The 12,648-nt window shown below is 31.6% G+C and overlaps 1 protein-coding gene across 1 annotated transcript; it reads left to right on the top strand.

Annotated features, from left to right (window-relative positions):
* Positions 1 to 832: 832 nt before the first annotated feature.
* Positions 833 to 3,534, top strand: Arp3 (Actin-related protein 3). The gene is made up of 6 exons (XM_072540094.1): positions 833 to 1,019; positions 1,081 to 1,261; positions 1,316 to 1,630; positions 1,762 to 2,298; positions 3,029 to 3,112; positions 3,325 to 3,534. The coding sequence occupies exons 1-6, from the start codon at positions 976 to 978 to the stop codon at positions 3,418 to 3,420; spliced, it is 1,257 nt and encodes a 418-aa protein (XP_072396195.1). The 5' UTR covers positions 833 to 975; the 3' UTR covers positions 3,421 to 3,534.
* Positions 3,535 to 12,648: the final 9,114 nt, after the last annotated feature.

A 12,648-nucleotide genomic window follows, 5' to 3' on the forward strand; every position in this document is an offset into this window, starting at 1 on the left:
CACCCTTTTGGACCCACTAAAAACCGCGACTGGTATGTCTGCCAGAGGGCTTCAAACTAAGAGGGGAATTTAAGGTTCAAACCTGATTGAAAAATAAATCTAAAGGGATAGTGGGAACCTAAAGGTGACAAATATTTATAAAGTGCGTGCTTCAATGACAAAACATAGAGATAATTAATTATTTATTGATTATTATTATTATTAACATAGGGTTAATAACCGATGTAATAAAGAATAATGAAATAAAACGTATATAAGTATTTTCAGTAATCGTTTTATTGTAAATCAAGTGAATCATATTAACAAAAATCTGTTTTATTTTTATTGTAGTGCTTTATGATATACAATGTTTTTTGTTTGATTACTTGGTGACTATACAAACAAATCTAGTTTTCCCGGAAATTATTCAAATTTTTCTCCGTAAAAACCATCTTTAGACTTCAAGGAACATTTAAAAAAAAAGAATTGTTAAGATTGGTCCATGCGTTGTTGAGTTATACGCTTACCAAGACATTTTGCGATTCATTTTTATATTATAGATTAGGTACATCCTTTCTTGGCAACAACCTTCTCATTTTAGAACTAAGACAAAGAATGATAAAATGTTATATAAAAAACCGAAATAAGTGTAGGTATTTCGAAAATGGGTTCCTATATGAAGAACGAAAGATCAATATGTAAACTAACAAACTTTTAGTCTGTGGTCCGTATAAAAAATTGGGTTTTATATTTCTATCACTTAAATTAGGCAACTTGTTATTCAAGAGTGGTTTTCTTGGATAACTTAATCATAATCACATCAGAAACTAGAAGACTGCTATGACACATAAATGACGTCACCTAATCGACGTTGTTGACAGTTTCACACCCAGGGCCGGATTTTTGTGATAAAATTGCAAATCTTTATTATTTTTAGGCGTGGTTCTAAATTTTACAGGAAACAAAACAAATTACTGAATTATTAATTGTCTAGCTATGGATGGAAAACTACCTGCATGTGTTATAGACGTGGGTACTGGGTAAGTTATAAACATAACCCAATTGTGTTTTTATACATGCAGTTTATTATTATTTATTTAGGTATACAAAGTTAGGTTTTGCGGCAAATAAAGAGCCGCAGTTTATAATACCTTCAGCAATAGCAATCAAAGAAACTGCAAAAGTAGGTGATACAACAAGTCGTAGATTAAATAAAGGGGTGGAAGATCTCGATTTTTTCATTGGAGATGAAGCCTTTGATGCCACAGGATACGCTGTTAAGGTAAATATTTATTAGTCTATTGTACGACAAAAAAATTTGTAAATCTCTTTTTAGTACCCAGTTCGTCACGGTCTTGTTGAAGATTGGGATTTAATGGAAAAGTTTATGGAACAATGTATATTTAAGTATCTTCGTGCCGAACCAGAAGATCACTACTTTCTTCTCACAGAACCTCCTCTGAACACTCCCGAGAACAGGGAATACTTAGCAGAAATAATGTTTGAATCATTTAATGTACCTGGATTGTACATAGCAGTTCAAGCTGTTTTAGCCTTAGCTGCCAGTTGGACAAGTAGAAGTATACAAGAAAGAACCCTTACTGGTATTGTTATTGATAGTGGAGATGGTGTTACACATGTTATTCCAGTTGTAAGTAGATTGTATTTTCATACTGTTGTTTTAGTTCCACTACAACAAATTAAAACAGATATTGGTATCTTTACCTCATAAAAACTTTGTATTAACATTTAAATTGTAAATAACTGACTTTGTATTTTTAGGCTGAAGGATATGTAATTGGAAGTTGCATTAAGCACATACCTATAGCTGGTAGAAATATAACTTATTTTATCCAGTCTCTTCTGAGAGAAAGAGAAATAGGAATACCCCCTGAACAATCCCTGGAAACTGCCAAAGCAATAAAAGAAAAATACTGTTATATATGTCCTGATATAGCTAAAGAATTTTCTAAATATGATTCTGATCCTGCAAAATGGATGAAAAAATATGAAGGAGTCAATTCTGTAACAAAACATCCCTTCAATGTTGATGTGGGATATGAGAGATTTTTAGGACCTGAGATATTTTTCCATCCTGAATTTTCCAATCCAGATTTTAATATCCCTCTATCTCAGATTGTTGATGATGTTATTCAGAATTGTCCTATTGATGTTCGTAGACCACTCTACGATAATATTGTGCTTTCTGGAGGGTCTACTATGTTTAAAGATTTTAGCAGAAGGTTACAAAGAGATATTAAAAGAACTGTTGATGCAAGACTGAAGCTTAGTGAGACCCTAGGAGGAGGGAAGTTAAAGGTAAGAGATTAATAACAAAAATACAAAAGGCAGAGATGTCTCTAGTATAATTCTAAAATTGTGGCAACTGTAGTTCATATCATGTGAAAATATGTTAAAATTTGCAATGTAATTTGGGCAAATGTCATGTCTCACATTTAAAAATTCCTTTAGTCTACTCTTTACATTTTGCTATGTTATACAGTTATGATATTATTTATAATATATTTTACATCGTAATATATCAGAAGTCATGCTTGGGTTACCTGCCATTATAAAAGTAGGAGCTGTAGGTATTTGAGAAAAATTGGAATTTTGAAGGAAACATTTGATTTGTTTCATATGCCAATGATTATTGAATAATCATAAAGGGATGCTTTAGTGAAAATCATTTTTTAGTCAAAATATTTTCAATATTTTTCTGGATTGTATAAGGCTGCCTTCATCTGAATTTTTGATTTAATATATGTATTTCATTTTTGTTGAAATAGACATTATAGACCAGTCATAATATGGATTAATGAAATTTTCATTTTTTGCATTCCACAAATTATCCACATTATCTTGAAATATTGCAATATTGTTATTACTTTGTTTTAATGGGGTTTGTAATGCTTTTATAATTTTGTCATACAAAAGTAATCTATACCACAGCTGATAAGCTTTCTAAACCAAGGACCAATACAAAACCCAGTCTATGAATGCCTACACTTGTTCTTAATGAAAAAATAATAAATTTTTTATATTTTAGCCTAAGCCCATTGATGTCCAAGTGATTTCCCATCATATGCAACGGTATGCTGTATGGTTTGGAGGAAGTATGTTAGCATCAACGGTAATATACCCATTTTCTTATATATTTTGGATTCTAATATTCTTCATCTTTAAATATACACATCATTTTTCTTATTAATTCCATCGCTGGTTATCACTTGCATTAAAATGTTGTCATATAACTGCAAAATGGATGTCATGAAATGGATTTAGTAAGAAAAATCCTAAAATTCTCAGAATTACTCAAAAATAACATACTATTCCTTCTTTTAGCCTGAATTCTATGCTGTTTGCCATACTAAAGAAGATTATGAAGAATATGGCCCCAGTATCTGCAGGCACAATCCAGTATTCGGTACAATGACATAACTTGTATTATATATTAAAAATAATTTTTATACTTCCTTTAAACGTATTGATAGCGTTTTTGATTGTTAAATATAGGTTCCGATTTTAAACAGTCAATAAAATTTTATTTATTAATGGTTTTCTTTCTTGAGAGTTTCAGATGATTAATAGAGGATTATTATTCACAAAGAATGTAAGAATGCAAGGGCTGTGCAGGATATATCGATTGATTTCCTAATCAGTACCATATTAGACATCGTTGGAACTATAGGAAGAGAATATTTAATATGACATTGAATGCTATATTTCAAATGTGGCAAGAAATGGTGCAGCAACTGAACAGATATAATTTCCTCAATACACAATGAACAATACAATTGGCTCACAAATAAACATATTTCTTTATTAAAACAAGAATGTTGTGCAATATTTGTTTTATTGACTGCTGGTCTAATAAATGCTTTTGACAGCTCTACCCTCCCACTGCTCTTCTGTAATGGTTTTTCAATAAAAATATTTATTTTGCTCCCACTTTTTATGTACCAATCACACAAGCCTTTTATAAAAACATGTGACTCATTAGGGATTATTTTTCAAATATTAAAAAATAATTTGCTACAAGTTATGTGATCGTTACAGGGCCAATGTTATCAGGGTATACTTCCATTCAGCTGATTATTCTATTACAAATCTCGATGTTTTTGGCATTTTGATTGTTGTTTATTCTGTGCTTTTGTGGTAATCACTAACCCGCCATTATTTTTTAAATTTATTAACCTGATAAATTCCCGAACAAAAGCATAATAATGATCGGATTGTAGTTTAAATAAATATTGAATACTATCTAACCTCTTCCTTTTGCAAACAATTTTCTAAATAAATACACATATAAAAGGATACAATCTTTTTTAGATTTCTCATTTACTACCATCACAATATTTAACTTTTCCAGAAGCAGATCTGTCAATTTCTATTTTATTATTAAAGAATATTCTTTACCTTTTTCTCCAATCTTGTAATACATTTCCATTGTTATTTATATAGATTATTCCATACAATGTAATTGGCAACATGAAAGGAAGAAATATCATTATGATTTAAAATTACCCTTGTATCAGCGTAGGCAAGGTAGGCGCCGCCTAACCTCTTTAAACGTATAATAATAAATTATTTATTACAGTAAAACCTCCTTTAACCGAAATAATTGGGGGGAGGCCGTTTCGGATAACAAGAATTTCGGTTAAAAATAACATTGTTTTTTATAATATTCTTGAGAAAAGTATTGGTATTAAAAAATACTATGAGTTGATTTCGTAATGTTTTCTAATAAGTAGATCCAGTTTAAAGTAATAAAATTAAGGAAAATGAACAAGTTTAACATGCTTTTTTGAAGAAATCTTCTATTTTCTTTTGCGTTTTCGTTTGACAACGATGTTTTTCTCTCTCTCCATCGTTCATTTGCAGAACGTCATGAGTTTGCCTCATTCGATTGTTCGATGAAATGTAAAGTAATCTGAAAAGGACAAAACTTTATGCAATGACAACAAAAATTAAGAACCTAGTCGTGCCCCTAACTAATTAGGCCTACTGTATAAAATTCTTACCTCTAAGGCGTTGAAAATCTCGTCGGTGGTCTCGTGCTGCCTGTCGCCTCTTGGTTCCTTATCGTCGTCTGATATGCTCAGGTTGTCTGGATAAAGAACCATATCAATGATGTCCTGGTCGATGAATTCACTTTCTGAGCCATCGGCTGCTAACCACTCACGTATCTCTTCTTGGTTGATTTCGTCACATCCCGGCAAATTTTTTATGAAAGGTTTAATATTTTGTCGTTTCTTTGCCATTTTCTTCTTCAGGATGGTCAATCAAAATCCCAGTTCGGGGACATCCCATCAAAAAGTTTGTTCCAGCATTTTTCCAAAGTTGAAGATTTGATCTTGGCCCACGACTCAGCTCACCAATAAACATGTTTCATTGTTAAAGATTTGAGAATTTCGGGTACACTTTTGGATTAATTCGTCTCCTGTAATAACAGATGTCTTAAGAATGCTCCTCTATAATGTCTCTATAACTCCCTGGTCTAACGGCTGAATTAAGCTTGTGACATTCGGTGGCAAAAATCTGACAATTGTCACCATTTTGTAGATTTTGAGGGTGAGTTGGCGCATTGTCAACAGCAACAATGCTTTGATGGGAAGGTTTTTTGATTTTAAAAAGGATTTTACACTTGAGACGAATTCATTTTCGAACCATTCTAATAATAAAGTGGTCGAAATCCATGAGCTTTTTTGGCTTCTATAACTGAAAGTGCTTTTTCGGAAATATCTTTTAGAGCTCTTGGTTTTTGTGATTTCCCAACACACATAGACATCAATCGGTGAGTGAAATTAACGGAATTGTTTACGTTTTGCGACAAACATTTACTTTTTATTGACGAAATTATTGAAACTGTCAGCCATTTCGGTTAAGGGAGGTTTTACTGTATTATAAATTACTTATTTCAAAATTGTGATTTATAAATATTTAAAATAAAAAAGCTATTTTTTTATATTCCCTCCGAAATTTTAGTTCATTCTCTCCGAAGTAATTATTTTTCGCTCCTCGTAGTAAAGAGGCGCTTCAAATTTTCACCTTAGAATAGATTAAACATCTATATTTCTCTCTATCTTACGCTTAGGCAGGAGCAACTGGAGCAGCACGGCTAGCCAGCTCTTTCGAAAGGCGATCAAATTGCTCCCCTTCGGCTTCATTCAGGGTATTAAATATATATAATATGCAGTTTGTTTGAACCTTTTTCAAGGCGCCAAAATCAAGAAAGATTAGAAATTACTGTAATGGGCCGGCCTTTGCCAAATTTGCAAATTTTATCCACAGATAAGAAGGACAATTAACCATTTTCAAGATCGTTTAAAAAATACTCTATGAAAACCATAAATTGTTATACGGTAGTTATTTTAGAAATCCACTTTTTTGTTGGCTTTGTCTACTGCTTTCACATTTGGAGCAAAATGTTTCGGTGAGTCAGAGATATTCAGATTTGAAAAATTTATCAGCCAACAATTGTTTTTCAACATTTACAAACATTAGTAAATTAAACAAATTTTTGTTTAAAAAAACAAAAATTTGTTTAATTTACTGTTTGTATTTTGAGAACGATTTCCGAAGTGGAAATTGAAACGTCAATAAACATACTTTAACCTTTAATTGTGGCTTATTCCCATTTAAATAGTAATTACTGTAAAATTCCACAAGAAAATAGCTTCAGAACAATATTTTAAAGGTTAATGAAAAGGGCCGTAACTCAATAGAAACTGTTTTTTGAAGAAGTGATGAGGCAAAAAAATTTTAAAAATAATGTGTTTTAAATTAATGATGTCACAAAATTCATTTGATTTGAACGTACTCAAAAGTTTTGGGGGATTTAGGTCTACACACCCTCTTAAAATTTTTCTGTGCGCTTAGATTTTGTTGTTTCTTTTTTATGAAAAATGCTTTCAGAACAAGAAATGATTACAAAATGTCAAGGTAGTTTAGGAGATAATGCAAAAAAACAATTTTTATTTTGTAACTTCAAAGGGCTGTAACTTTTTTGTGTACACTTTTGTACTTGTTGTTAAGGTAAGTTGGATTCAATCAATTTACTTTTTGTCCCCGGAATGCGTGATTTATGACATACCTTTTTGAAACATTTATATATATATATATATATATATATATATATACCCGGTATTTAGGCGGCACACGCCCTTCCGGTAGGGATCTATGGAGGAGTATCACCAAGCCGCAAGCCCTTATCTCTTGCCGTACTGCTCCACCATAGGCCGATCAGATACCAGCATATTCTAGACTAAGCCGCAGATTCATTTAGAATTTTAAACTGCTGCGTTAGCCTTTTTGTTTTCTCTACACCGAGCTGGGGATTGAACTGACATCTCTCGCAGTGAAGCGAAGGAGAAGCCAGCCGCCTAGCCCGCTTGGCTATCCGATCGACATATATATATATATATATATATATATATATATATATATATATATATATATATATATATATATATATTATATATATATAAAGGTATATGTGTCGCTTAAATGTCGCAAAAAATGATGATTCAGAAACCCCATGGAAATTAAATCTTGATTGCAAAGCTCTTGAACGTTTTACAACTGGAAATACGTCATTCTTATAGTTGTGATTGGGAACTCAAAATGTGCGAAAAGTGTGTCAGTTACTATATTCCTTAGGCTTAGCAGTAGCCCATTAACTTTTTTATGACAAAAAAAATCAGTTTTCAAAGAGAAAAATCATCCCTTTTTGAGATTAAAAATATTTTATTCATCGATTTCATATTCAAAGATACCACCATCAATATTGCTGCATATTGTGAGACACTAAAGACGTTACATACGGAAGGGAATGCTGTGACAACGAAGTATTCATTCATTTGTTGATTTTAAAATAAAACATCATTTTTGAAATAAATATATATTTACATAAAAATAATTACAATATATAATAACAAATTTTTAAAATTTCAGTTTCTATAAATAAAGAACTCCTTATCCATAAAAGTACACTAAAGGATAATAGATTATATTTTTAAATAGGTTAGGTTACAGCGCAGATAAAAAAATAATTAATATGGCTAAATAAAATACTGGGTGAGAAAAAACTAAGTGTTAGATCTACGCTGGACTTTTATATGAATCCTATTTTATGGTAATATTACTAAGGATACAGAAAATTAACCGTGTTTTATTATAATCATATTCCCATGATGCTTCAGTGATGACGTCATCGTTGTTGTGTAATGCTAGCTACAGATCATGATTTTAAATCATGGACATATAATACAAATAGACTGAGCGTTGCAATACAGTCACGTTCCCCCAGTGAAAGCTTACGCAAAGCAGTCCCCGCATCTTTTTCCAATGTTCCAGGTTTATCGACCACGTGACCTAAATGGTCTAGGAGAAGGTCACGTGGTCGATAAAACCGGCCCATTAGAAAGAGGTGCAGGGACTGCTTTGTGTCAGTTTTCTCTGTCGCTTTGGGGTAGCCCGACAGTATGGAGGCAGTCAGTCTATTTGATTATATGTCTATGTTTTAAATGAACCAAATAACCAATAATCACATATGCGTCAGAAAACGGCAGGGATGAGAGTACTGAGAAGAATTACAGGAAATACGCTAAGAGATCGAAAGAGAAGTGAACACATTAGAAGAAAATGCAACGTACAGTGTATAAATGAATGGACACAAAATAGAAAAAAAGAATGGAATAACCACATAAGCAAAATGGAGGAGACCCGTGTCACCAATCGTCAGAAGAAGTATCGGACGACCGCGCAAAAGATGAAGTGACAAACTTCCATAGCGGTATTAATCCGCCAATGAACAAACAGAATTGCTTATAAAGAAGAAGAATAAATAATTTTTTATGAATCTGTTATGAACATTCTTACTCATTTTGTTAAATACACCTGTGTGTTCGGTTTTAAGCAGGGATGTTTACTAAATTACCAAGCCAGATCCGGAAAGGAATCCCCAAAGATACCTAATTTTGCCATCTCTATTAGTAAACCAATCATAAAAAATGTAAACAAAATTGGACATTATTTCCTCTAGAATATATACACCAACAAATTATCATTAAAATCAATTAATTTATTAAGTAAAAAACATATCTGTATTTACCTAATAAGGAATAATATCAAATTAAAAAATAAGTGAATTTGGAATTGTTTAAGTGAGATTAAAATAAGTTTAGAGTTAAATTAGACTAACGAAACATTATCATAGTATCTGCCAGTCTATTAGCTTCGTAATAATAATAAAATACTGTAGAGCCATCGATAAAAAAAAGTAATTAAGTAGGCCCTGGAATAAACCTTCCTTCTTTCGGATGATTAGTCACTCCCATATAAGAAATTAAATGGTATAGAGGATGATCGGCTTTCGTGGCAAAGTTCATTGTATCTGTTATTATACAAGATACAAAAATAAATATTTACAAAAATAGGAGGTAACCGTTAGCTTTATTTTAAAAAATTGGTTACAAATATACAGGATCTTCCATGCAGCATTTTTTTTTCTTCAAAATTTACATTTTTATAATTAGCCAAGTGCTGCTTCAGAGATGAAATATTAACTGTCACACTTTTTAATTTGTTCACGTAGAGATTTTAAAATAAATGCTGATTCTTGGCCCGGACGCATGGAATAAATAAAAATCCATTTAGGAAATTTCCATCCATTCTCGTGGGAGAATAAATGTTTACATGACGTCACTTTCCTTTCGACGGCCGAGAGAAAAGTTCGTTCAAGTTGTGAGTCCGAACCCAAAAAGTAGGGTTCGTAAATCACCGCAATTTAGTACTTTGTGATTAAAATATGGGAACAATATCAGAGTTAAACAAGTCGATAAAAGCATTTAAGTACACAGATAAAGAGTACCTATACTCTCATTTAAATAGATGCAATAGCAGCTAAGCAGAATTCTTGTGTGAGTTTTTGTAAATTAATTTAAAAGCTAAATAAAATCTAATGAGATATACCTGGTTTTATTTTTAATTTGTGTTCCAAATGCTTGCGTTGCTTTGCAGTGCTTGCGTTTTTTTTTGTATATGGTATGCCCCCAATCTTTTTGTATTTCAGAATAAGCTTTGTTTTTTATGGACAAGCCAAAATTTAGTATGTTCAGTACTCTATTAAGCAAAGGATAATTACTATACCTTTTGTTCAGCTACATTTGTAGGTATATTTTACTAGATAATAAGCAATCTTAGCAAAAAAAATTGTTATACATATATAACCTAATATGGAAGAGAAAAGTAATACCCAGAGAATGGACAAATGCAGTAATTATACCTATATACAAGAAAGGAAACACAAGAGACCGTAGGAACTATATCACTATATAGTTATATATCATATAGAGGTATATCACTACTATGCGTAGCAGCAAAAGTATACGAAACCATAATAGAAAGGAAAATTAGAAAAGAAGTAGAACATAAATTAGAGGATGTACAAAGTGGATTCAGGAAAGGACACAACACACAAGACCATATATTCACCATGCAACAAGTAATACAAAAAGGCTTAAAGAAAAATAAAGAAATATATCTGAGCTTTATAGACATGGAAAAAGCATTCGACTCAGTCAAAAGAAAACATATATGGGAAAGCCTAAAGAAGAAACAAGTAAGTGAAGAACTGATAGAAGCAACAAAGAGTATATACATGAAAACAACAAATACAGTAAGAATGTTAAATATACAGTCAGAACCATTTGAAACAACCCAAGGAGTTAGACAAGGGCGAAGTCTCAGCCCAGTACTATTCGTAAATGTAATAGATGAGATAGTGAAAGAATGTAAGAAAACATTCAAGAAATACTGCATGGTTGGAACAGAATGCAAATGATAAATGCTGAGATGTGTATATTTGCAGACGACATAGTATTAATTGCGGAAACTGCAGAAAAACTGAAATACAACTTAGAGAAATGGAACCTAGAAGCAAGCAAATACAACTTAAACATAAACAAAGAGAAGACTCAGATAATGAAAATATCAAGGAAACAAGGGACGGAAGATCAAATAGAAATAATGATAGACCAACAAAAAATAATACAGACAAATTCATACAAATACTTAGGAACAGTAATCAACAACAAAGGAGACATCGAGGATGATCTTAACAACAGAATGGAAAACACAGGAAAACTATTCCAAGCACTAAATAGAGGATTCCTTAATAACAAAGAAATATCAACAAAGACCAAGATGACAATATACAAAACAATATATAGACCTACAGTGACATATGGAGCAGAAAATTGGATATTAAACAAAAGACATCAGAGCAGAATTCAGACAGCAAAGATGAAATACCTCAGAAGAACGATAGGAGTAAAAAGAACTGATAGAATCAGAAATGAAGAAATAAGAGAAAGACTCAAAATCAAACCGATACTCGAGTCAATCAAAGAGAAAAAATTGGCATGGTTCGAACATCTAACCCGGATGGACAATAATAGACAAGTAAAAAGAGTGTGGGACGCCAAATCAATAGGGACGAACAGAAGAGGAAGACCCATTAAAGAATGAAATGAAAATAATAAAGAATTGTATTTTAAACGGCCCAACACCGAAGGGTACAAATGGGTCTATTGATTAAGTAAAGTAAAGTAAAAAATAAGCAATCTTACCTACATATCGTGATGTGTAATGTCATAATTTTTTGGTTATTTTACTTTTTAATTTGAGTATTATTGAATTTAAAACGAAATTCACACTTTTTTTAAAACTTTTGTTTAAAACCTGATTTGTTTTCACTTACATTTTTGATTTTGTCTTTGTATTGTTTGGTTTATGACTATTTTGTTAATATTTTGGTATTTATACATTACCTTTTACTTAACTGAATTTTTCACCATATAAGAAATAAAGAAATCTTCCTTTCTTTTGGGAAATAGTAAGATAATTCTGGCCGGAATGTAGAGCGACCATATAAGGTAAGTGTGTTTGTTTCTCGTACTTTTTGACTTTGTATGTATTTTGGGCTTAAAGAGAGGTTTAGAATATTTGTCATTTTTTAATATCTTTATTAAACCAATCTTCTCATATGTCAAGTGTTGTTTCCGAAAAAAGACAATGTGGCGCTCTTCAACTTTTCCTTTCTCTTTGTACCAAATTGTGTCTAATTCCATTGGTACGTTTCAATTCCCATTTTTTTTTGTCCAAATATACCCCATGCAAGATCAATAGACCCACGTCCCAAAGCTCACCGACTGAGCGCCGATTTGCAAGGTGAACATAATTGCACCTGAAATTATTATTTCTCTTTTAGTCCCCAATATCGCGTCCAGGAAAAGTTACGTTACAACATCAAATATATGTTTTCTTAAATGAAACAAACTGTATTTAATAATAAATTTAAAACCGATTAGATCCGGGGATTAACTTTGTTAATCGTTAAAATGTATTTCTCATTGGCACACTATTTAATTGAAAACTCATTCACACTTTTTGAGGACTAGCTGTTTACTGTTACATATGTATAATTTGTTAATAATTGTAATATGTAATTTATATATTTATGTTACTCCATGGCATATCTCAATTACGGTTTTTTTCAATGGCTATACATACAATATGCTTTAAATGTTCACCAGGAAAGATAAAATCCAAAATACCTCATAAACCAACATTTAAAATGCTCGGGTCTTTATCTACTCGATATTT

Source organism: Diabrotica undecimpunctata, chromosome 8 (assembly GCF_040954645.1).
Source record: "Diabrotica undecimpunctata isolate CICGRU chromosome 8, icDiaUnde3, whole genome shotgun sequence".
NCBI lineage: Eukaryota > Metazoa > Arthropoda > Insecta > Coleoptera > Chrysomelidae > Diabrotica > Diabrotica undecimpunctata.